Here is a 25,369-nt window from a genome sequence, read left to right on the forward strand (position 1 = left end):
TGCTCCACCCCTCGCCCGTTCAGGACAGTCATGCCACCTCTCTTGGCAAGCTGTGAGTTTCAAAGATAAACGTGTTTTTAAAAACAAGAGGTGTTCTTGTTCCTGTGTTAAGTAAAATGTCATTTTTCATTCTTTTAATTACACCATCAGTTCAGCTAAACATGAATAATTATGCTTTGAAAATGGTGTGTCTTTCTGTGCCCAGTGACAGATGCTTCTTTCTCTTTCTTAGAACATAAGTGCCTTGTGAACGGGGCCTCTGATTCAGAAGCGCCAGGAAGATTAAACTCTGGTAGAGCTTGGACGTACATTTCCCGAGGGTGGAATTATGTTTTATTCCTTGTTTGCCCTTTAGCACCTATTATCAAGCCAGACACACAGCGTGTTTTGATAATAACGGATGGGTCTCTCTTCTGACCAGAGGGCTTGTTGCAGATGTTGGTTAATGATGACGCTCATTGTCTAGGTCTTTGGGGATCTGCGAAGGACATGTGACCGGAGGTGTCAGATCTCACGAAGGCGACACCAGCGAGATCCCAATTCCAGCTCCTGGGAAGGCATAAGGCATATTTGCAGGAAGACACGAGGCACGTGATCTCTGCACGAAAAGTGTTGCCTCTTGCCTGTTCACACTGGCAAGTATCTGATATCTGGAGGCGGGTGTGGTTGGGGTAGTTGTAGTGCTTATTTAAAAGACTTGTGGCAAATCATCTAAAAAATAGAGATGGTGAAGTGCAGTGACAGTGTAATGATTTGCACGTGCGGACACATCATAGCCCCTCAGTCCCTTACGATCCAGTCTGAACAGAACTCAAGTGGTGTAGGCTGAGTTTACTCTTGCATACCCGAGTTGGGCTGCTTCAGTGAGTTGACTGTCTTGGGGAATGGGAGTCTTGTGCTGACATCTGCTGACCCCCTGGGGGACAGGTCTAATTCCTATCCAGCTAAGGGCAGCAGAGGTGTGCCCGACTAATGTCCCCGCCCAGGCCAAGCTCCCCCTCTCCATGACCCAAACACCTTCAGGGGAGGGGACGGGGCGGGGATGGAGGCAGGGTGTTCAATAAAACAACACAGTAAAAGGTTCTGTACTTGCTTTCCTTACTTCAGCCCACCGGTGGGGACAGTGTGGCATTTCTTATGCTCCAGCAGCTGTTCGGGGGTCTTCATGAACTTGTGGCACACGTCGCACTCAAACATCCGGGTGATGAGGTGGATCTGCAGGTGGCGCTCAAACATGTTCTTCGTCTTGCAGACAAAGTTGCAAAACACGCATTCGAACCCTGCAAGGACCGAGGCTGGGTGTAGGGGTGCAGGGGGCAGGGGGAGAGGAGGGCAGGAGTGGGACGGAGACCACCCTCCTTCTTCTCTTTCCCTCCAGCTACACTCTTCCAGGCACCGTGCCCTGCATCGCTGAGCTAAAATGAGTTAAAGACACAGTCTTGGAATCAATGTCACACTCCCCATCCTTTCATTCCATTCCATATGCCGATGCAAACCAAGTAAAAAAACCGTATGCAAATTTTAGAGGCTATGTCTAATATCTGTTTCCCAACATCACTTCTCTCCAGGGCTTTATCTCAAGACGGGGTCATCCCTGTGGAGTGGATAGGACTGAGCAGACCAGCCCACCTCCTTCCTTACCTTTCTCTGGCTTTTCTTCACTATTCAGGGAGGGCTGGCTCCCAGGCATGACAGAGATGACCAGCAGGTTGTTCCCACTCTTGTTCTTCTGAGAGCTGTCTGAATCGTCCTTGCTGTTGGCTGAATCACTCAGAGCTGAGAGGGATGAGGAAGAAGGGCTATTTGATTCACTGGGGGTCTTCCTGTCTTCCCCTGAAAAATTAAGAAAAACAAACCAGGTCTGTTATTTAGGAGATAAAAACCCTAGAATAATAGCAATCATGGGTGGGGGAGAGCTGGGGCCTCCTGGCTGCACCTTCATTCAGGAAGCACACGTTGAGGTGTCCTGCTTTACCAGTGCTGGGTCCCAGGTCCCAGTCACCTATGGTGATGACACATATGGTTCTTGGGCCAAGAGTAGATATTCAATTGGCAAGTATTTATTGGGGTCCTAAAATAATAATTTAAATTATAGCTAAGATGAATGTGTTACCGTGTTCTAGGAACTGTGTCATGCTTTAAATGCATGATCTCGTTTTAGCCTCTCAAAAATCCAATAAGCCAGGACTATCATCATCCCCATTTTACAGACACGGGAAGGGAGGTGCAGCCAGGCTAATGCGGCCTCGGTGGTGTGGGTTTAAGTGCTGGACCACACTTCACCTGGTCTGATTCTAGTGCCTATGCTCCTCATTAGGGCACTGGGCTCTCCCTCAAAGCCAGTAGTAAACAAATCAAGAGACCAAGAAAATCTAGCGTCAGGAGACTTCTGCTTCTCTTCAAGATAGAGTGCTAGAGACTGGACTGACCACTGCTACTGAAACAATGAAAAAAACAGACAAAGTTTATCAAACAATAATCTTCACAACATTGGACATAAGGCAATGAGGAGTGACCCCTGCCAGACAGGGAAGAAAAGAGGTGTGCCCTAGGACTGCCGGGCTTCCCGTCTTGAGTAACTTCACCATCCAGGCTGCGGTGCAGGGACGGGGAATCACCTGTCAGACTCACTGAACGGCGCAGAGAGAGCTGAGGCTCTGAGACTAACACGCCTGGACTTTGCAGGACAGAGCACCAGAGAGGAAAGAGAGGCACAGGAGGAGAACCTGGGGACCTGAAGATGGTCCCCCAAGGACACACAGAAGAGTCGGGATCAGAGCACGTGTGTGAGGAAACCACCCGAAGTTAAAGGGGAAAAGGCCATCTGACAGGCTTAAAGAACAGTGTCTGTGTCCACTAGACAAATTAGAAAAGCATAATTCCCAAGGCGTTGAGTAGAAAAACAAGGAAGATCTTTTACTAGTGGGTAATGACTAACTGCTCCAGACCTGCCTAACAAATCATAACAGCAAGAACCTCAAAAGATCAAAGTTGCCAAATAATGCCTAAGACAAAAGTCAAGAGTATTTATAGGAACATAAAGTATACAGCACCCAACAAGGTAACCATCACAATGTCTGACATCAAACAAAGATGATCAGGCATGCCAGGAAACAAGAAGACACTACCCAAAGACAGAAAGAATAATCGACCAATCAAAACTTACCAGGAACTGACAAAGTTGTTAGAATTTACAGAAAATGACATAAGAGCACTTATTGTAACTGTATTCTATATGTTCAGAAAGTTAAGTGGAGATAGAAACGATATAAATAAGACCCAATCCAAATTCCGAGAGATGAAAATCATAGTGTCTGAGATGAAAAACAGATTGGATGGGATTATTAGTGACTTAGACATGGCAGAAGAAAAGATGAGTGAACTTGAAGATAATCGCAATAGAAATGGTCTGAAATGAAACAGAGAGAAAAAAGAATCACAAAAATGAAAAAAGCATCAGTGAGCTGTGCGATGCCTGCTGGTGGCTCAACATAAGTTCCACTGAAGTTCCTAACTGGGTGGGGAGGGCAGAAAAAATACTTGAAAAGACAAAAATTTTTCCAAATTCGAGGAAAAGCCGTAAATCTACAGACCCAAGATATATAATGAACTCTAAGCATAAGAAAGATAAAGAAATCCATACCAAGAGACATCATAATCAAATAGCTCAAAACGAGTGATAAAGAAAAAAGCCTAAAAGCAGCCGGAGGAAAAAAGCTACATTGTGCGCAGAGGAACAAAAGTAAGTATGATGGCAGATTTCTCACTGGAAGCAATGCAAGGGAGAAGTAATGAAGTGACCTCTTTAAAGCACTGAAAGAAACTGTCAACCTGAAACTTTATACCCAGTGAGAATATGTCTCAAAAATGGAGGCAAAAGGGACATCCCTGGTGGTCCAGTGGTTAAGATTCTGTGCTTCCACTTCAGGGGTCATGGGTTCAATCCTTGGTCAGGGAACTAAATATCCCACATGCTGTATGGTACAGCAAAAAAAAAAGACAATGAAAAAGCTAAAAGAAATCATTACCATAGGCCCAAATTGTAAGAAATGGTAAAAAGAAATTCTTCAGGCAGTAGGAAAATCACACCAAATATAAAACATGGATCTACACAAAAAGAAAGAAGAACACTGGAAATGATAACTGCATGAGTAGACAGACAAACTTTTCTGACTATTTAACAGCTCTTTAAAATATAATAAAAGTAATTTTGTTCAAAACTAAGGTAGCAATTATAACAGGTAAATATATGAGGACAGTAACCTGAAGGCTGGGAGAGGAGAAATTATTGTGAGGTTCTTATACTAAATGAAGTGGAATATTATCACTTGAAGGTAAATGGTAATAAATAAAAATGGACATTATAAACCCCAAATAACCATGATTGATACATTGTTCATGTTCAAGAGACTCAATATTAAGATGTCCATTGTCCCCAAGCCAATTCAATGCAACCTTAGGTTGTTTTAGGTTAGTTTAGGGTTGCAAATATAAGGAGACTGTGCTTCAGTTCCTTTCAAATCAGCCAATTAAGTAATCTGGTGATTGTAAACTCTTAGAAACAAACTTTATTAGAGATTAAAAAAATAAGTCATATTTTGTATATAGGCATAAAAAGTCCAGACTTAAACAAAGCTGTAAAGGTGGTGACATCTAGTCTATCAAATGATCAGCCTTAGGCTTGTTTTTTTTTTAATTTGGCTTTCAACATTTTCTGGAGTGACCATGAATTACTTGTCCAATTAAAACATGTGTGTAAAAAGAGGAAGGAAAAATATTTACCAGTTTACAATGTTTTCAATGTTTCTGTTTTAAGAGCTGTGCTTATGCCTAGCACACCCAACTCTTACTTCAGTTGACAATTTAAAAAATCTTGCTCCTTAGCAGAAGTGAACTTGGTTCCTGGACAGACAGGAGGTGACTTCACTTACTGACCCATCATGGAGAGATGGAACATGCCTTTAACCCACATCCCTCCCCTGGTACCCGGGAAGCCAGCACCATGATTGCCAGTCTCTTATCTAAATATTGAACCAGTTCAGTCACATTTTGTAGACAAACAGAATATTTTCAGTGGAGGCCCTGAGTCCCCGGCATTGCCTCAGCAAATCCATCCTCTAAGACTGGTCTTACCAACAGAATATTATGGATGCTTAAACTAGCTTTTAGAATTAAAACAGATAATTCTGGGGATTTTGCTTGTGATCCAGGGTTAAGATTTTGTCCTTCCACTGCAGGGGACATAGGTTCAATTTCTGGTTGGGGAACTAAGATTCTGTAAGCTGCACAGTGTGGACTAAATAAATAAAAACAGGTAGTTTTAATTACCATCTTTAAGAATAGCTCCAAGTACCCTCAGGCTTATGGCACTGGGGAGAGCTACCTAAATGAAGAAACGCGGATTCTCCAGGCAAGAACACTAGAGTGAGTTACCATTTCCTTCTCCAGGTGATCTTCCTAACCCAGGGATCAAACCCAGGCCTCCTGCATCGCAGGCAGATTCTTTACGGACTGAGCAGCCAGGGAAGCCAACTATACAGGAGCCATGGCAAATACTCCGGGCTACAGCATGGGGACACAAGCCCAGCCCACTCACTCTGTAATCCTGTTGACACAACTTCCTTTCCCCTCAGTCCACATCCCCCTTCACTGTATCCGTAGGGAGGGAGCCAGGGTGCTCTCGTCAGCCCAATCCAAGGCTCACTGTGATCCCAGCGGTCACTGACCTTCAGCATCGCAAAGATTTCTGGTGAAGGACACCTGTGCGCAGGTAATGCAACCTCAAACTCTAGGACGGCCAACTGAAGAGAGCATTACAAACCTAAATATTTTGTAATTTAAAATGACAAAAATTGAGCGATGAGCCCAGAAAAAGCACCAACCCTCTTTCTGCCTCAATACAAATACCATTACATTTTTGGTGTCCTTTCAATTTAAAAATTGTTGCCGTTAATTGCATAGAGGTTAAGAATAAGGACTTACGATCCAGAATACCCGAGTTTGAATGCCATCTGCCCCACTCAGGAGCTGTATAATCTGGGACAAGATATTTAACTTTGTGCTTCAATTATCTCATCTAAGAAATAGGAATAATATCAGTATTTCATATATTTGTTGTGAGACTCAAATGGGTTTTTATATGCAAAGCACCAAGAACAATGTCTGGCTCATGGTAAGCATTGTTGAAGACTATATTATTGTATTATAAAATATAACATACAATATTTATAAAATATAATAATATTAATAACTTTTTGTATTTCCCCATGCTGTTGTATATACCTGACCTACAGTTGCCTCTCAAAAAACTTATAGAAATAATTATGAATTAATAGTTTTAAGTGATAGTACTATATCCAGGGAGTAAACTTATTCTGCATGCATGTGTAAACATGCTAAGTTGCTTCAGTCATGTCCGACTCTTTGCAACCCTATTGCCCATGGTCTGCCAGGCTCCTCTGTCCATGGGATTCTCCAGGCAAGAATCCTGGAGCGGGTTGCCATCTCCTCCTCCAGGGGATCTTCCCGACCCAGGAATTAAACCCACATCTGTTAGGTCTCCTGCATTGGTAGGCGGATTCTTTACCATTAGTGCCACCTGGGAAGCCTTCAACTTATCGTACTCTCCTAAAATATTTCCTTAAAATTATATTTTAAATTAAAATTAATATTCTACTGGCTGCTTTTATTTTTCCTACAGATAAATTCCCAGAAGTGGGATTACTGGGTCATAGAACATTACATTTTCAAGGCTCTTGGTATATACTAATTAGTTTTCAAAAGTTCCACCCCTTTGCAAGGCCATGGCCACAGGAGGATCAGCAGCTTCTGGCAACAGTGGAGAACATTATAAGATATGCTTCTGACTTAATAGGTGAAACATAAGCCACTTCTGAGTTTTAGTTTGACTGCTAGCAAGGTTGAATATTTTTCCTGATGTTAAGTGATTAGTTTTTCTTTCTTTTATTGTGAGTTGACTGTTCATGTCCTTTGTAAATTCTTCAACTGGAGGCTTTAAGTGTTTCTAACCAGTTTATGTGAATTTTCCATGCTGTAAATACGTTAACCTTTGGTCATTTTTATAAACACATTTTACAGACTGTGTTTTTTTTTAAATTTTCCTTCTCTTTTGCTTTTCTTTTGCAAACAGAAGAAACTTTCCTGTGTCAAATCTCTTAGTTTTTTTCCTTTGTGATTTTGTGTGTCGCTCAAGCTCTTACAAATGCTTCTCATTCTGGAAATTTGATAAATATTCTATTTTCTTCAAGCCTTTCTAGGGTTGATTTGTTAACAGGGATGGGGTAAGTTATGTGGAATTATTTTGGTGTCAGTGTGACGTGAAGACAGATGGTTGCATTTTCCAAATAGCTGTTCAAATTCCTTAATGCCATTATTGCAACATTTAGAGACTGCAGCAAAATTTGCATTGAGAAAGCACCAGAGGGAATGTCTTCCCTTCCTGATGTTCTCCGCAGGGACAAGGAGCCAGAGAGGAAGAGGGTAAGGAGGAGTCAAACACTGAACAGCAGACAGTTCCCCAAATTCCTGCTCAGCACCTCATTCACCAGTGTGTCTTGGGTAAGAGGAGCCAGTAAGGAAGTGTGAAGAAGGACGTGGATTCTAAGGGAGACGACGTAACAATCTGCTACTCAGGAGAGCTTATCCTGTAGGTCATGACTTCACTTAGATAACGAGAAAGCACTCCAGACCTCCCGGGGCACTGAAACACAAGAGGCCCGTTTTTATGACAGGTAAGTCAAATGACCAGGCTGCCCCGGACTCGGTGGTAAAGAATCTGCCTGCGTGTATCTTCCTGATACCGGGATCGAACTCATGTCTCTTGCACTGGCAGATGGATTTTTTTTTTTAACCACTGAGCCACCAAGGAAGCCCCATTATAGAGTATACATACTGTTTTATATCATAACTTTGCAATCACACAGCCTGTTGATTACAGATGTAGACTGACGTATTTTGGGGCAAATTCAAACGCTTTAAAGCAGCAGCTAGATATAAGAAACCCCCCTTGTGAGACCATTAGCTTATAACTAGGGGTCAGCACACTGTAACCCTTGGGCCAAATTTAACTTCGTGTTTTTGTAAATCAAGATTTAGTGGAACGCTGCCATGCCCACTCTTTTCCATATTATCTGTGGCTACTTTCCATCCAATAGGACCGAACGGTACTGACAGCAACTGTATGGCCTGAAAGCCCGAGATACTTACTATCTGGCCCTCAAGAAATACGCTGCTTAACACCCTGAGCTTATAGAATAGGATAGAACCTTATTCCCTAACAGGAGCAGCACTAAAGGCTTCTACTGTGTTAAAGGAGAAACATCTTTAATGCATTTCACTCTGGGCTCTCTGTACTAATAAACAGGAATCTTTCTCACAATCTCAGAGGGAACAAGATCTTGCCATGTTCCCCATGGCAATGAGGAGGTGAGTGTCTGCAGCGGTTACTCGGGAAAGTGAAGTTTCCAGTGATGACAATTAGGTGACGCCAAGTCCGACTTTTCTCCAGGCATTAGTTTCTATGGTTTCCTTGGGGAGGTGTGGCAGGGGCTTGGATCAGGGCGGGAGGAAGAAGGTTCTCGTCTGGATTGAGGCGCACTTTGGGGTGGAGAGGGAAGAAAGGAAAGTGTAACAGAAAAGAGAAAAAAAAAAATCTGAAAGCCAGTGGAAATGGAAGCGAGGCTGGCCTTTCTCTCCATTGGCCACTTCAGAAATGCTGAATTTAATTTGTCTTGGATGTGGGTTTCCCAGCTCACCTGCTGCCCACGGTGCTAATGTGGTTACAGGCAGAAAACCGACTGTAAAGATGCACCTCCTCACTCAGCATAACGGCTCTCTGCAGACCTCCGAGTCAGAGCTGCTCAACTTACTGACAAAAGCAAGCTTTTATTGCTGTTGGCACCACGGAGCCAAGGCGGCCAGTACAGCAGAGAGAGACGGTTCTTGTCCATGCACACCGCCGGCACAGCTGTCAGGGAAATGCCCCTTCCCAAATCCTTCACGGGCCGAGGATGCAAAGGGCAGATCCACTGCCTGGGGCTGGCGGTCAGCAACCTCTGCTAGGGACTTGTAAGCAAAAGGCAGGGGGAGCTCCTCTTCGTGGTCACTTAATGACTGCACGCTGGTGTCATTCATAACCACCACTTGGGAGAGGGTGAGTGCATGGTGGAGTCAAATGTTAACATTATCAAATGGACGGAGTTAACCAGCATGGCCTTAAAGGAAAGGAAAGTGCTGGCCAAAGTCTTGGCTGCAGCCTTGAGTGGTTTCAGGAGAAGCTGGTTTTCTTTGCGCTTGAACAGAGCTGCCGTTCATCACTCTGGAGGGGGCAGGGCTGCAGTTTCAGGGAAGAGGAGGGGAGCCCGCAGAGATAGGCGCGCTGGGCTCTGACCCCAGAAAACAGACAGGGGAGCCCTCTGCCCGGGGCTGCCAGGGGCCATCAGAACAGCGTGGACAGAGCGGGCTCCAGCAGGAGCGTGCTCAGGGCTGCTTGTAGACCTTGAAGAGAACACCTGACCCCTGGTAAGCCTCCGTGTCTCCCCTGTGTGGTACACCCACAGTAATATGGACAGCGGAGGGTGGTTATAAGAGATCCAGGGTGCAAAGGCACGTCGTCAAAGCTCCATGACTGTTACCTATGATGGTGATGACTGGGATGAGGAACCAGCAGAGCCTCTCAACTGCATCTGAGCCTGTGACTGTGTCAGATTGGCGGGGCATAAGCCGGGCCAGGCAATGGCCTTGGGGCTACAGGGTAGCACCCTCTTGGAAGGAGATGTCACGGCGACGCGGACGCCCCTGTCAGGCGGGGCGGCGAGGGGCGGAGAGAAGGGAGGGAAGGGCTGACGGGGAGGGTGGTCACCTGTGTGCTTGCTGCTGATGTGCGCCTTTATCTCCGCCTCCTCCATGGTGACAAAGTCGCAGGCCGTGCAGCAGATGGAGAACATCCACTGCTCCTTGTCCACGTGGAGCGACATGTGGCTGACAAACTGGACGTTGAGCTCCGTCTCAAATCCACACACGTGACAGCTGGACCGAAAGAGAGATGTGTGAGCTTCCAAATGGAGGCTACTCGGGAGCACGCGGTCCCCTCCCAAATCCCGACCTTGACATGCGTTGGTCCCACCAAAGGGCTAGGCATTAGGAAACCCCTCCGCTTTCTGGGATGGCTTGGAAGTGGTCACTGTGCCAGACAGATTAAACGCCCGCATAATGTAACAAGCCCATGCATGCTATAATGATACTAAATAATCATACAGTTAATTCAAAATTACAGATTCCAGATGCTCTACATCATCTAACTGATTCCTTTGGGCAAAGGGATGCAAGACAGGCTGGCCAAGATATTAGCGGAGCTGGTGTGCCGATAAAACTCGCCAGCCTGACAACTCGGGCTGTAAACAGTAAGCACACCAAATACTGATTCATGGTTGAATATGGAAGAGAAACAGGCACCTCTAGGTCCTAAAGGATAACACCACGAAGGGAAAGGAGGAAATACTTCCAGGGCTATTTGCTCACGGTTCTCAGACTCATTTTTTCCTTAGGATAATTCTCAGGAAGCAGTGAGTTGCTCAATGATAAAGGCGGGAGCTTCCCGGATGTAGGGACCTCCCCGCTAATAACCCCCGAGCCTTCCTCTCTCTGGACCCCACACAGCGCCACCTCCATGACCATTTCCCTTTTAACTAACTCTCCCCGGGCTCCCAAGCCAGCAGAGGAGTCAGCCCCACACAGGCTTCAACCCAAGCAAAGTCAATATGAAAAGGAGGCTCAGCCCTGAGGCTGAGACGAGACACTTGGTCACCTGTGCCCTAGCAGATGTGCAGGGCGTGTCCGAGAATGTCTGGGCAGCCCGGACCAGCGGGCTCCGCTGGCGGCCCACCTGTAATAATAAGGGTGCTTCTTCCCATCACTGCCTTCGGAGGTGACGGCGCTGACGATGTCCTCGGCGTCCGTGCTCACCAGCTTCACCGAGTGGACGGTCAGGTGCTGGTTCAGGTTTGCACGGCACTTAGCAGCATAGGGACACAAGTGGCATTTGTATTTTCTTTCCTCTGGGGGCGAAGGGACAGGAGAAAACCCAAACCACGCTCAGAAATGGGAGCCCAACATCTTGCAAGAGACCACTCAGAGGTATCAAGGATAGGAGGGCGCAAATCTCAGTTCCAGTGGGGTCAAAGTGAACCCTCTGGGATTGTGAATATCGAAAGAGAATTTCGTGATGGATCAAGTGGTAAAGAATTCACCTGCCATTGCAGGAGACACAGGAGATGCGGGTTCAATCCCTGGGTTGGGAAAAAAATCCTCTGGAGGAGGGCATGGCAACACTTCAGTTTTCTTGCCTGGGAAAGCCCACGGACAGAGGAGCCTGGTGGGCTACAGTCCGTGGGGTCGAAAAGAGATGGACACAGCTGAGCACACATGCACATACAGTCTTCACCTGGTGGCACCTGCATTTATACTTTCAAAGATAAAAGAAAATTCCAGGGCGACTGGACCATCTGCTTTTTTCTGGATACCCACAGGCCCCTCTTCCTGATGACGGGAGCCGCGTGCAGGCTACAAGAATACTGTATGTGTGTGTGTGTGTCCAAGCTCCCAGGTGTGTAGGTCCAGGGTGGGTGCTGAGCTGAGGAAGGGCATGTGAATCAGCCGTCTCAGGGCTGGTGTGTAAGAGACACACCATCATTTTCCCTAAGCTCCAGGCCTGGGTCAGTCAAGAAATGAACCCGAAGAAAATTAAAGGGGGAAAAAAATGAATCAGATGAAATAATTGAATTGGAAATTTTCATGGTACATAAATAAAATAAAAAACTTTAATTATATGTCTTAATAGAATCTCTTTCATAAAACTGACAATGTTTTAGGGCCATTTTCAGAGTGGCATTCTGAATTCATTTGACTAATCAAGTAAATTCAAGGAAAAAGAGCCGGCTTTGCTTTTAGGTGCCGCTAAAGATGACAGACGGCAGCAGAGGATGAAAAGGACAACTTCCTTTTCTGTCCTTAGTTCTGACTTTGTAATACTGGGCTTGCCTTAAAGAAAATACCTGTCTGTCTTATCTACATCATAGGGTAGAGTGCAAAAAAAAGTTTTTCTGCCACAAAATTTAAGGCATCATTATTATTATAAGTGGCCCCCAACATCTGAGGGGCTGGTGGCCTGGGCTCAGGTAGAGCTGGGGAGGAGCCCTACAATGTAGAGAGAATAGTCTTTTCTTTAGAATTTTGGCATTTCTAATTAATAAGCGAGGTTGTTAAGCTTTGATATTAAGATTGTTAAGGTTTGGTAGTAAGGTTACAATTTCTCCATAAAGTTAACCGTTGAGCTTTCTTTCTCTTTTTCCTTTTTCTCGGCCGTGCCCCTGTGGAATGTGGGCTCCTAGTTCCCCAACCAGGGATCAAACCCTCACCTCCTGCAGTGGAAGCATGGAGTCTTAACCACTGGACCACCAGGTAAGTCATTATCTTTTTCTGTCATTTGGAGTAGTTTAACAATGTCAGAACTTTCTAGTCTTGACAGGTTAAAAAAGAACCCTGCTGGAAAAGTTTCTGGACCTGATACTTTGTGTTAATATTGTCTCCTCATCTTTCCAAATTCCTCTTTGGGAATTTGAGGAGGGCATGGCAACCCACTCCAGTATTTTTGCCTAGAGAATCCCATGGACAGAGGAGCCTGGTAGACTACAGTCCAAGTTTCTCCCCACCAGCTTCGGTGAATTTTGGAAATTTTGCTTAAATTACCTATGTCATTTAAAATTTTCAGCTTTTTTTTTTGCCACTGAGTTGCCTTTATTTTCCAGTAATTCTTTAATAACATCTGTGTTAGAAATCAGGCTTCCCAACATAAATGTCCATTAATAGATGAATGGATAAGGAAGATGTGGTAGCTACATCAATGAAATATTGCACAATGCATGCTAAGTCACTTCAGTTGTGTGTGACTCTTTGCGACCCCATGGACTGTAGCCTGCCAGGCTCCTCTGTCCATGGAATTCTCCAGGCAAGAATACTGGCGTGGGTTGCCATGCTTTCCTCCAGGGGATCTTCCCGACCCAGGGATTGAACCTGCGTCTCCGGCACTGCAGGCAGATTCTTTACCACTGAGTCACCAAGGAACCTCTAAAGAAATATTACTCCGCCATAAAAATAAATGAAATTTTGTTACTTGCAGCAACATAGATGGACTTGGAGGGTATTCTGTTAAGTGAAATAAGCCAGACAAAGACAAATATTGTATAGTATCAATTATATGCGAAATCTAAAAAATAAAGCAAACTAGTAGTTTAACAAACAAAGAAGCAGACACAGATTTAGAGAACAAACCAGTGGTTACTACTGGAGCGGAGGGGAAATTAGGGGCGGGGAAGTGGGAGGTACAAGCTACTGGTGTAAGATAGACTCAAAGAGGCATTGTACAACATGGGGGGAATATTTTGTAAGAACTGTAAATGTATAAGAGAAGAATTAGGCTTCCCTTTTCATTACTCATTTTGAATACTTCTGCCTCCTTTGTTTTTCTTAAACAGACTTAAAGGGATTTATCCATTTATGATCTTCTTCCTAGAATTTGTTCTTTTACTAATTCTTTACAATGAGTGCTAAGTTACTTTATTTTTGTTTTTCTTCCCTTCTAATTAAAACATTTAAGTCCATAAAGGTTCCTCAGACCAGAGCTGCAGCTGTTTGTTCCAGGTTTAGGTATGAATGTTCTCCTTTCATTCCTCCTAGATGTCTGGAATTTGTGATTTTCTTCATTTCCTTTGATCCGATTAGGTAGGACATTTTATGGACGCTTGGTTATTTTAAATTTCATTGAAGTATATTCAGAGAATGTGGCACACAGAAGTTCTACTTTTTTGAACAAGTGAAAGTTTTCTTTGTGGCTAAGTATATGACTAAATTTAGTCTTTACTGGTTTAAAAGATTAAAAATATTAAAAAATAGATATATAAAGAGAAAATTAATCTTGTTATACTAATACTGTCTTGCTTTTTTGTTTTGTGTGACATATAAAACTTTTATTTTATCATTTTCTGTTTGCTTTAAATAAGACACATCTGAATTTTTCAACAAGGCTGATCTTCAGTGTAAAAATTCAAACACTTCATTTTCTTATTTCCATCTTGCTTTTTGTTTAATATTGATTTTACCTCACTTCTTTTTGCCCTAGCTTATTATTGTTGCATTGATGAAGTTACTATTTATTGGGGTTTCCACTTCCCAATACTCAGAATCAACCATAATTCTCTTACTATACATAAATAAAGACAGACACTATTTCTCCACCAAGGTGCTCTTTCCCCTTCCTCCCACCTACCACAATGAGATGAATCCAATAAGATAGAGTGCAGTCACCCACCCCCTATGCGTTCAAGATGAGAGCAATAAACTCCTTAGAGTTGAGGAATTTCCCCTGAACACACCTAAATGTGAATCTTTTCTCATCAATCCTCCTTGAATGCAACAGATCCTTTCAGTACAAATAAAAAACTCTTTCCAGAGCCTTATTTGAACATGCCAGGTAAAATGTCTTGAAAAGGTCAGGATAAAAACATTTATACCACTTCCTGGTTTAATTAATTTTTTTTTTTTTTTTTGTCCACACCAAGTGGCATGTGGGACCCTAGTTCCCTGACCAGGGATCGAACCTACACCCCCAGGATTGGGAGCACGGAGTCTTAACTACTGGACCGCCAGGGAAGTTCAGAAACACAGATTCTTGATCATGAAGAAGCCAGTGGTCCAGAGGGGGAAGGCCCCGACTCACCTGTGTGCAGAGACAGGTGTCGGGACAACGTCTGCTGTCGGCCAAATACTTTCCCACACACGTCGCAGGGGAAGAGCTGGTCGTTGAACTTCCAGGAGGGCAACCCGTTTCCTGCCTCGAGGACTATCTTTTCTGTTTCTGGGCCAAAAGAACAAAGCAGTGTGAGAAATAAACAAGGCAATGGAAGCACGTTTCAGCTTGGTCAACATTCAAGTTAATGTTCAACATTCAACATTCAACTTAAGCCAAGGCTTCCTTCTAAAGAAGGTGGCTGGTAAACTACAAGTAACCTCTGGTCTTCATGCTTATCTCCTGTCTCTAAGAAGGCCATTCTTGAAAACTGTGGTGGGAAATGGATCCCAATTTTAGTCAAGCTCCCATGGTTTCTCTCCTTCCTCACTAAAGGTCTGTGGACCCAACCCTTCAGCAGGATGACAACATGGCTTAGCACTCTGCCCCAGATACAGCAGGGACTCTATAAAAGGTGCAGAATGGGTGAGTGGTTGAGTTGCATGTTAAAATTCCAGAAGTGCAGACTCTTGCCTGTGTGTGTGTGCTAACTCACTTCAGTCATGTCTAAATCTTTGCAACTCCATGGACTGTAGTCTGCCAGCCTCCTCTGTCCATAGGATTCTCCAGGCAAGAATACTGGAGTGGGTTGTCATTTCCTCCTCCAGGGGATCTTCCCGACCCAGAGATTGAACCTGCGTCTCCTGCATTGGCAGGTGAGTTCTTTACCACTAGCGCCATCTGGGAAGCCTGCAGACTCTTGCCACCAGACAGTAAATCAAGAATGCCAAAGCTCAGATTCTGATGTAGAAACAGATGGTTCCATCTCTTGAAAGGATTACACTTTCATTGTCCTTTATGCACAAAACGTTTTGCCCTATGTTCTGGGTTGTGCAAAATCCTTAATGAGGAACCAGTGGTACACAGACTCAAGGATGACAACTGTGTATTGCTCACTATGGTCTGAATGTATGAGTCCCCGCAAATTCATACACTGAAACCCTAATGCTCAAAGTGGTGGAGTTTTAGAGGTGGGTCCCTGGAAGGTGATTAGGTCATGAGGGTACATTCTCACGAGTGGGATTAGTGTCCTTAAAAAAGAGGCCCCGCAGGGTTCTCTGCCCCTTTGCTCTGTGAGGACTCAGCAGGACATAGGCAGTCTGTGTCCTAGAAGAAGGCCCCTGCCTGCCCACGCGGGCATCCTGCTCTGGGGCTTCCAGCCTCCAGGCCTGTGTGCGGTACATCTTTATGTTTATAAGCTACCCAGTCTATGGTATTTTGTTACAGCAGCCTGAGTGGAGTCAGACTCTACTCCACATAAAATGCCCTCATGGAAGAGTATACAACCAGAAATTCCCCAAAAGTCTCACGATGCTTGGGAAAATGAGAGCCACAAGTCACCTGTAAGTAATTCAGAGCCACAAATCACCTGTGTGGACCTTAATATCTTCTTTTGACATCTTAAAAAGGGTTTATTTTCTCATCATCATCCATGGTGTTACCTTTAATTTCCTCATCTCTCCTCTGGCCGTGGGATTCTCCAGTCAAGAATACTGGAGTGGGTTTCCATTTCCTTATCCAGGAGATCTTCCTGAGCCGGGGATCAAACCCACCTCTCCTGCACTGCACATGGATTCTTTACCAATGAGCTGCCAGGGAAGCTCCATATCGCTTCTCACTGAACTTAAGGACTCCATAAACATTCCTTCAACAGTAAGATAAGGAGAGAGGTGACAAGAGTACCAAAAAGAGGGAAGGGGACACCTTCATGAGGACACATGTCTGGGCCCACTACGGCTTTCAGCCTCACCCTGAAGAGCAAGACAGATAATTCACTGAGTCAGTATCTTGTCCTTTATCTCAGTCAATTACTGTGAATGTTCCTACAGCACGGTGGTGCTTGTACAACCAGATACCATGTGGCCATAATTAAATGGTGGAAGGAACTTTCCATCAAATCAAGCAGATGAAAACATTCAGACCACCGGGCAGAGACAAACATCAGAACAAAGAACTTGATTTCCCCCAGTTTGGTGAAAACTGCTTCCCAAATACAAATACAGGCTTCCACCTGCATTTGGGTGAGTCAACTGGATCAATTTTCATTTGAATTCAGGCTTGCCAGATAGTGTAATCTCAGGAAAGAAGAAGCAAACACAAATGTATGTTTGGAAGGGGTGGGGGACTGATGGTGAAACTGCAAAAATGTTTGCTGCCAGTAATCCTAACACTGATAAGGCCCATGTATTGATTGATCCGTGTTTGTTAAACGTAGCTCTTCGGGCCTCAGAGACAAGATCGAGTCTTCTTATTAGAGTAGGAATGTGTGACTACAAACCTCTGCAGGGGAAGAGGTGGAGTTGTGGAGGAAAGAAAGCGCAAAGGGGCTCTGATATGTGAGGACAAGACCCACTCTCGGATGGCTGTCCTTGAGACCGAGCTGTGAGCATTTCTACACATGGCATGAGAGGGCATTTCGGTAGCTCGTTTGAAGTGTGTAATCACAACAGGCTTCAAAGGAGGATGACAGTAATAATTATAAGGAGAGATCAAGAGGGTACAGGGTCTTCCAATACACTCCCAACAAGAATGAACTAATTGGGTCACAGACCAAACAAGCAGATGCAATTATAAAGAGAGAAGTCTCTTAGTAACTCTTTCAAGGATCAGTCATGTGCTTGAGAAGTTGAAGCATCATGAAAAGTCCAATTGCCTCCACTGGTCTAGAAAAAGGTTAGAACCACGAAGGCTATGCTATGGGGAAGCAGAAGGACTGTCTGCAGACACGGTGAGGCAGGGTGGGGGTGTCCAGCCCTGGTCAGTGGCCCCCCCCTCCACCCCCCGCGGCCCCGGCCTGGGCCTCAAGCCCTGTCCAGGGACCAGCTCCTCTCCCTCCTTGCTATCTGCGTTTGCTTTGGGCACCCATTGTCATTTCACATGCAGGAGCAAGGGAACCAGGCCATCGCAGCCTCATCCCAGAACATGGCCTTGAAATCAGACTGGGGTGAGGCTGGGGATGGAGGTGCAGGGGCAAGAGGGGAATTAGAACTTTGCCCAAACAAGTACTGAAATCAAAGTACTTGCTCTTCTTTCCCCTGAGCTGAAATGGAGCCCAAGGGATGCCAGGGTCTTCCACGTTTCCTGGGGATGGTATCACCTGCCTGCCGTGAGAATGACCTCAGAATCTGTTTTGATCCCTCCCTCCCTCCCTCTCTCTGTCTTTTAACACATCCAATTGGTCACCAAAAGCTGCCCGTCTGGTTGGAGAGCGATAGCTGAATGTGACGGATGCCCTGCAAGGCCACGCTTTAGGACCACTGTCTGCCTTCTGGAAGCAGGGCTGGTTCCAGCACCATGGAGGCCTCGCAGCTGGGACCGCCAGCTCTCCAGGACACGTTCTGGAAGAGATCCGAGCACTGCCTGCAGCTCTTGAGGATCAAAAGTTACCAAAGATACTATAAACTACTTAAAGTGTGAACCCTATAGATAAATATTTATAAAAATGGATGTGGAGGCCTATACTAATTTCTTTGCATTAAGTAATACAGACTGTAGCCCTACGTTAAGAAAATCACTGTGGGGACAAGTGGCACGTGCCCCCAGCGTGTGCATCTTTCAGCTTGATTCATAGTCACAGGTACTGTGCTCCATCATCTCCTTCCCCGGAAACCGAATGAACTGGCCTGGCTACTGCTTAACTGAGTCATGTCTCTCACCAGGAACACTGCCAAAGCCTCCTAAACAGACTCGCGGGTCCCATTCCACCAGCCCCTCCTGGAGGTTCCCAGATGACCTTTCTGAGGCACAAGGCAGGTCATATCTCGTCTTCTGTTCCCCGTGCAGGCCAAACTCCTCCTGCACAGGGCTCCTAAGATCGTCCACACACTGACTCCAACCATCTCCCCACTTTGCTTCCCAAAGGCTCAGTGGAGTGAGAGACTTGCCTTTCGGAAACAAGCTAGTCCCTCTGGAGCCTTCAACGCTTTTGAATCAACTGTGCCTCCACCAGAAGCGACTCCCCACCTGTGGCACCTCTTCCGCACACAGACTCCAGCTCATTTTCAAGCCCTGTCTCAGACAGAATCTCCTTGGTCAAGCCTTTGCCAGTTCCCCAGCTAATGTGTCCTTTTCCCTTCTCTGTCCCAAAGCACTTTTATTGAATACGCTATTGCACCACCTTACCTGTTATATCATGTTTACCTATCTTCTATTAATATATTATATGTATCTTTTTAATATAGAGCACCCAGTGAGTTTGACATGTGACAGTGTTCAGTAATTATGTTCTCCGGCTTCCCCTCCTTATTAGAAGGTGAGTCATTGAGGGAGGGGGTTCTGGAGGATTTATTTATGCTTCCTGGGCATGGGCACAGACCTGATATATAGCAGGTGGGTGTAGACAGTTGTTGAAGAAGTGAATGACTGAATGAGAGGACCCGAGTTTGGCAGGGAATAAACATTATTCTTATTTTATACTGTGAAAGACTGAGGCTTGGAAATAGCATTAGTTAAAGCTAATGGCCAATTCAGGGTAAAAAATAAGGCTACTTGCTTTCTGAATGGTGTTTTAACTCAACCCGAGAACCATGATTTAATGATTTTTATTAGAAATGTTTCCAGTCCTGAGCCATATCCCCAGAGGGCCTCTGTCCTTACTTCTTCCCAATAACAAGCCACAGGATTATTCTCTTCAAGACACATTCTCTGGCAGACACTGTTTTTTGGTTAACCCAACAGTCACTCTCAACTTTCCTCTCCCTGTCTAATTCCCACTGTAGAGGCAGCTGGGGTAGTCATGTGCTAAAGTTATGACCAATAAAAAGGCTTTTGCTTTCCTGATAAAGAGAAAGATATACTTGGTGTTGGCCCTCTTCTTTTTCTTTCCTTGAACACAGAGACAATGCCTGGGATTACGGCAGCCATTTTGGGCATATGAGGCCTGAGGTGAAAGCCAACGTGTTAAGTATGTTGAAAGGGAAAGATGAAAAATGTCTGGGTCCTGGATGGCATCTTCCAGTAGCTGAATAAATGGCTAAAACCACCCACTCGGGACTTACTTTTTAGATAAGGAAAATAAACCACTATTTGTTTCAGCCACTGTCAGTTGGGTTTTCTTTTACTTATGATGCTCTTAATTGAGACTCCTCCCATGATTACTCTTTAATTGAGGACTTTGGAAGTTAGGTCTGCCTTTGACAAGCTGTATTCCAAAATTCCCGTATCCCGTGAAGAACTCTCCATATTCACTGTAAACAGCAGTTAAGTGTACAGCCAGCTGAGCATATTTCCATCTTAATTATCTTTTGTTCTCCTCAAAAAAAAAAAACAACTTTTTAAATTAAGAAATTTGCTTTTAAAAACTTTTAATTGAAGCATAACACATAACGGAAAAATTCACATAACACTAACTGCTTTGTAATCAGTGCAAAATTTGGGATACAGGTATTGTTTTTAAAAACTTGCTCTTATTTCCACATCCCTTAATATTTGTTTCATTATTTTAAGAAGCTGTGGATAATTTTCTTCATTTCCTTTATAGCAAAATACTTAGTTAATGATTAAGCCTGGTGTGCTGCAGTCCATGGGGTTGCAAAGAGTTGGACAGGACTGAGCGACTGAATGGAACTGATACTTTTTAATACAGCGTCTCAGAGGATTCTCTCTCCTACAAAGCATTTTATTTCCCTTTATCCTCTTATACTCTGGTTCCTGAGATATCCATAAATTGTTCCCATAAATTCCTGGCTACTTGGTACTATTTGAGTAGATGTTTTCCACTCTATTTTTCCACCCATGATATTCGCTTTGAATATCATTTGGATCTTTCCCTCTTTCTTAAATACATTTTTGTTTTAAGTGAAGCAATAACTAAGTATGCAGGAGTAAGCACTTTTTATCTCTTACAGTGTGGTTCAGAATATAGAAAGAGGGTATTTGGAGAGTCACCCCATCTTAGCAGTCCCAGTACAAGGCTCTTAGCTCCTCCCCTTTGTGGTGAACTGAGAACCCTCATTCATAATGATGAGGCTCAACAGCCAAGAGACAGGATGCCAAACTCGCCTCTTGTGATCCAGTGATCCGAGGGCACTGGTCTCATTTGACGCACAGGTCCATCAAGTATTTCTCCAAAAATTTCCATGTGATAAACCCATCTGGTACAGATTGGGAGGGAGCTTCATCAAACTCTGTGTGACAGAACATTGGATCCAGTAGAGGACTCGGCTTTCTTTGAATCCAACTCTTTCATTTCCAGGAGGATGAAACGAAGCATAAAATTCCAGGGCCTCTTCCATCTCACTGCACCTCAGAACAGTACAGGTTTGGATAATAGAATCAAGGTTTCCAGCATACCTAAGGCTCAGGATCATTCTGTTCAATTCTCTCTTCTTACATATAAGGAAACCGAGGCCCAGAGGACTGAAGTAATTGCTCAGGTACCTGGCCAGTGACTCTGAGAGAGGAGTGACCAGACTGGGCCTCACTGAAGCTCCTGCAAGCCACGTGGAATCACAGACGATGTTTACAACTAACAAGAAGGGATTTTTCTTTCTCTTCCTGTGCTTTGGCTCAGGGTTTAAATTCTTGGTTACAAGTGGACATATGTAATTTAGCAACAATTCACAGACACTAGGATGTATTTCCACCTCTCTCTCTTTTTTTTAAATTGGAATATAGTTGCTTTACAACGTTGCATTCGTTTCTGCTGTCCAGCAAAGTGAGTCAGTCACATGCATACATACACTCCCCCCCCCCCCCGCCTTTTGTGGGCTTCCTTCCCGTTAGGTCACCACAGAGCATTGAGTAGATGTGCTAACCCACGCTCCATAGCAGGTTCTCACTAGGTTTCGACTTTGTATGTCTGTATGCCAATCTCTCTTTTTGACGGTGTCAGCCTAGAATATTCCCAGCCACAGAGAAGTTAGAGACCAGTATGTCACAAAGCAGAACAAAGAAAGAACAAGAGGAAGATCAAATGGGAAAACTAAAAGCCAAGCCCCTCGGAGGTAAACTGACTTCCCTTTGGGCCTTTCATTGACTTTTGGGGAACATTTTTGTTAAACAAACAAAACCTCTCAAAGAATGAGAGGGGCAAAGGAAAGGACTTGAGTTTGCTTTTCAGCTTTCACATCATTTAGCTCCCTGACTGGTGTATCATCAGGCTTTGTTACTGTGTTTGTGTGAGAGGCTCCCCGGATCTCCTGCCAAAATAATCCTCTCAAAGAACCATCTCTCAACCTGACTTTGGCAAGAGACATGTGGAGAGAGAAGGCTTTATTTGGTTAAAGGCGTAAGCAAAAGATTGGCCAAAGTGTGACCTCAACGCATAAATAACTGTCCAGATTGACTAAATCCGCATCAGCTGTTCAATGTGGAAGAGGCTCTGGGGCCCCTTGGGTTTTCCGTGGTGACAGATGGTACTGTGAGTCTTTCTTTCATCATCAAGCCCGGAGAGTTGCGAGGCATCTCTCAAATGAACTTCTGAAACCCTTGGCATTTAGTCCATTCTCTTCTATAGGTTAAAACCTACCCGGTCACTTCCAGGCAGGGCACGTGGTTTATCTGGTAAGTCCTTTCCCTGCCGGTTCTGTCCTTTGGTTTCATGGGCTTAAGACAAGCTGCTGCCTTCTGAGGGTTGCTTGTGAATTAAGGAGAGCCAGTCATGCTTTAGGACTCTTTGGGGGTCAATATCTTTTTTTTTTTTTTTTTAAACATTTATTTTTATTCATTTGGCTGCATAGAGTCTTAGTTGTGGCATGTGGGATCTAGTTCCCTGACCAGGGATCGAACCCAGCCCCCCTGTATCAGGAGCGCAGAGTCTTAGCCACTGGACCACCAGGGAATTCCCGATGGGGGTCAATATCTTTGCAGGGCCACTGTCCACAGGGCCACAAAGAGCTGGACACGACTGAAGTGACTTACACCATGCACAGAGGCAGCATCTCTGCTACGGTGTTCGCAGTTCTATATCCTTGACAAATTTCTTGTAAGGGTCACTGCAACTTAGGGTAATCTGGCAGGTCCTAACAGATCATTATTTTTTTGGGGCTCCCAAATCACTGCAGATAGTAACTGCAGCCATGGAATTAAAAGACGCTTGCTCCTTGGAAGAAAAGCTATGACCAACCTAGACAGCTTTTATAAAGCAGAGACATTACTTTGCTGATAAAGGTCCATGTAGTCAAAGCTACGGTTTTTCCAGTAGTCATGTATGGATGTGAGAGTTGGACTAAAAAGAAAGCTGAGTGCCAAACAATTGATGCTTTTGTGGTATTGGAGAAGACTCTTGAGAGTCCCTTGGATGGCAAGGAGATCCAACCAGTAAATCCTAAAGGAAATCAGTCCTGAATATTCACTGGAAGGACTGATGCTGAAGCTGAAACTCCAAACTTTGGCCATCTGATGCGAAGAACCGACTCCTTGGAAAAGACCCTAATGCTGGGAAAGATTGAAGGCAGGAGGAGAAGGGGACGACAGAGGATGAGATGGCTGGATGGCGTCACGGGCTCGACGGACATGAGTTTGAGCAAGCTCTGGGAGTTGGTGAGGGACAGGGAAGCCTGGCGTGCTGCAGCCCATGGGATTGCAAAGAGTCGGACACGACTGAGCAACTGAACTGAACAGATCTATTAGGTTCCCTACAACCACCTCTCTGTAGGTCTTGGTGCCACCAAATTCCATTTTAAAGGTGATTCCAAATACTTTCCCAAAGTAAGGGATTTTCCACTGGTCAAGATGTCAGATCAAGGAATAGCTAAGCTAGCAGAATTTAGCAAGAGTCAATCTGTGCTTGATTAAAAATACCGGGCGGAGATTTTTTAGGTATAAAAGTGTTCATGGTCTTGATCTTTCTTGGGGCTCATTTCAAAATTCAGTTCAGTTCAGGAGCCCTCATCTCTATATAACTTCACCTCATCAATCAATCCATTAGGAATTTGTAGGAATTTGGATGTTGCTTCTACATTTTTCCTCTACTTGTATTTCCAAGATCAGTGGACACTCTATAAATGCTTACTGAATAAATGAGACCATCATACCTCCAAGATCATAACAGCTGAACTAAATGGCAACCAAATTTTACATTGCAACATGGAAGCGAACTGACAATATTGATACAGGAGAGACAGCCAAGGGGCTCTGGTTATTATTCTTGCCAGTTACACAGACCAGTGAATCCTTCTCTTCTTAATGATGATGATAAGATTTGAAGTCTTAGCAAATGCCCTCAGAACGTCCCAATGTTGAGAACATTCACAAATCTTTGTTAGAAAACCATCAGGCCTGGGAGCTGTCATTCTTGTGTCTGTGGCAGGCACTACTCATTGCTTACTCAATAGCTAACAGAGCTACAATCTTTTTCTTTAGGGGAGCACTGTGCCTCGTTAAAAAAAACAACAACATGCATTTCCCTTCCCAGCTTCCACTGCTGTTAGGGTGTAGCCCTAAAACATGATTCTGGTCAATGAGATTCATCCTCTTTGGGCAGCTTATCTTCATTATGCAAAACAGCGTCAGAGTTTCTTAAAAGTATATTAGAACCTGCTACGTAGCATAGGCTGCTCAGCTCAGTGGTCTGTGGTGACCTAGAGGGGAGGGGTGGGGGTGGAAGGGAGGTCCAACAGGGGGGGCATGCATGTATACTTATAGCTGATTCACTTTGTCGTAGAGCAGAAATCAACACAACGTTGTAGAGCAAAGATACTACAATAAAAAAAAGTCCATTCAGAAGATAACGCATAATTAAAGCCATAGGTTTCGTGTATGGCGGATTCACCACTGTGCCGGGCACTGTACCATGCATGTACACATATTATATAGGAACTTATAACAGCACTATGGTGAGACACTACTGTTACCATTCCCATTTTACAAAAAAAGGAGTATCAGGCTCAGGGAGGTTGAACAATGAATTCAAGTTCTCCCAGCTGGTAAGTGACAGCCTAGCCCAAACCCAAGTCTATATGGCTCCAAAGCCCAAACCCCCAACCACTCATTAGATTACATAATTATACTAGATCAGTGAAGAAAATTCAAAGGTTCTGATTTATTTCACCGCAGACAAATCTATCTGCTACAATCCCGATTTGTTTCAATTTAAATTTTCCTAAATTTACCAGCCACAAAGAAGAAGCATCAGGACAGCGTAAATTTAAAGGGGGGGTTTGTTGGGGCAACCCAAATACTGACCCCAGGACCCAGACAGAGAGAGAGTGGTGAAATCTGGAGCCCCCGTCTTCTTTCTCTTGCCTGAATTCTCCTGGGTGTCCTTCTAGGTCTTTACTGCTGATAGGTTGCTGGGTATCAAAAATATGAGCACCAATTATGTAAATTTTAATTAAATCCTTTCAGGTCAGTTTTCACTGGCCCCAGAATAAGATCCTACAATGACTGTTCTTTCAACTTTTCTTAGAAAAGGAACAGGCATTCAAGTGTGGTGCTACCCCATGACTATATTAGGTGATGGTGAATCTTTATATCTAAAATAGTTTTCTTCTACAGATTATCATGAAGTGTGGGCACATATGAGAATATCCTGAGGGATAACATTACCATTGCTAGGGCAAATGGGAG

General features: G+C 44.4%; 1 protein-coding gene across 8 annotated transcripts in view; it reads right to left on the minus strand.

The window, feature by feature from the left end:
- Nucleotides 1-25,369, minus strand: part of ZNF827 (zinc finger protein 827) — a 186,736-nt gene that overhangs the window by 6,339 nt on the left and 155,028 nt on the right. For 4 of the 8 annotated variants that reach the window (XM_043902546.1, XM_043902547.1, XM_043902549.1 and 1 more), the window contains exons 9-13: nucleotides 14,792-14,929; nucleotides 10,904-11,075; nucleotides 9,881-10,047; nucleotides 1,642-1,833; nucleotides 1,103-1,280 (exon numbers count right to left, since the gene is read on the minus strand). In XM_043902546.1, the coding sequence (XP_043758481.1) occupies nucleotides 1,103-1,280; nucleotides 1,642-1,833; nucleotides 9,881-10,047; nucleotides 10,904-11,075; nucleotides 14,792-14,929 (847 nt within the window). Of the gene's footprint in view, nucleotides 1-1,089; nucleotides 1,281-1,641; nucleotides 1,834-9,880; nucleotides 10,048-10,903; nucleotides 11,076-14,791; nucleotides 14,930-25,369 lie in introns of all 8 variants that reach the window. The other 4 variants (XM_043902553.1, XM_043902552.1, XM_043902554.1 and 1 more) reach the window with 2 other exon arrangements.

This window comes from Cervus elaphus, chromosome 5, assembly GCF_910594005.1.
Source record: "Cervus elaphus chromosome 5, mCerEla1.1, whole genome shotgun sequence".
In the NCBI taxonomy this organism is placed as follows: Eukaryota; Metazoa; Chordata; class Mammalia; order Artiodactyla; family Cervidae; genus Cervus; species Cervus elaphus.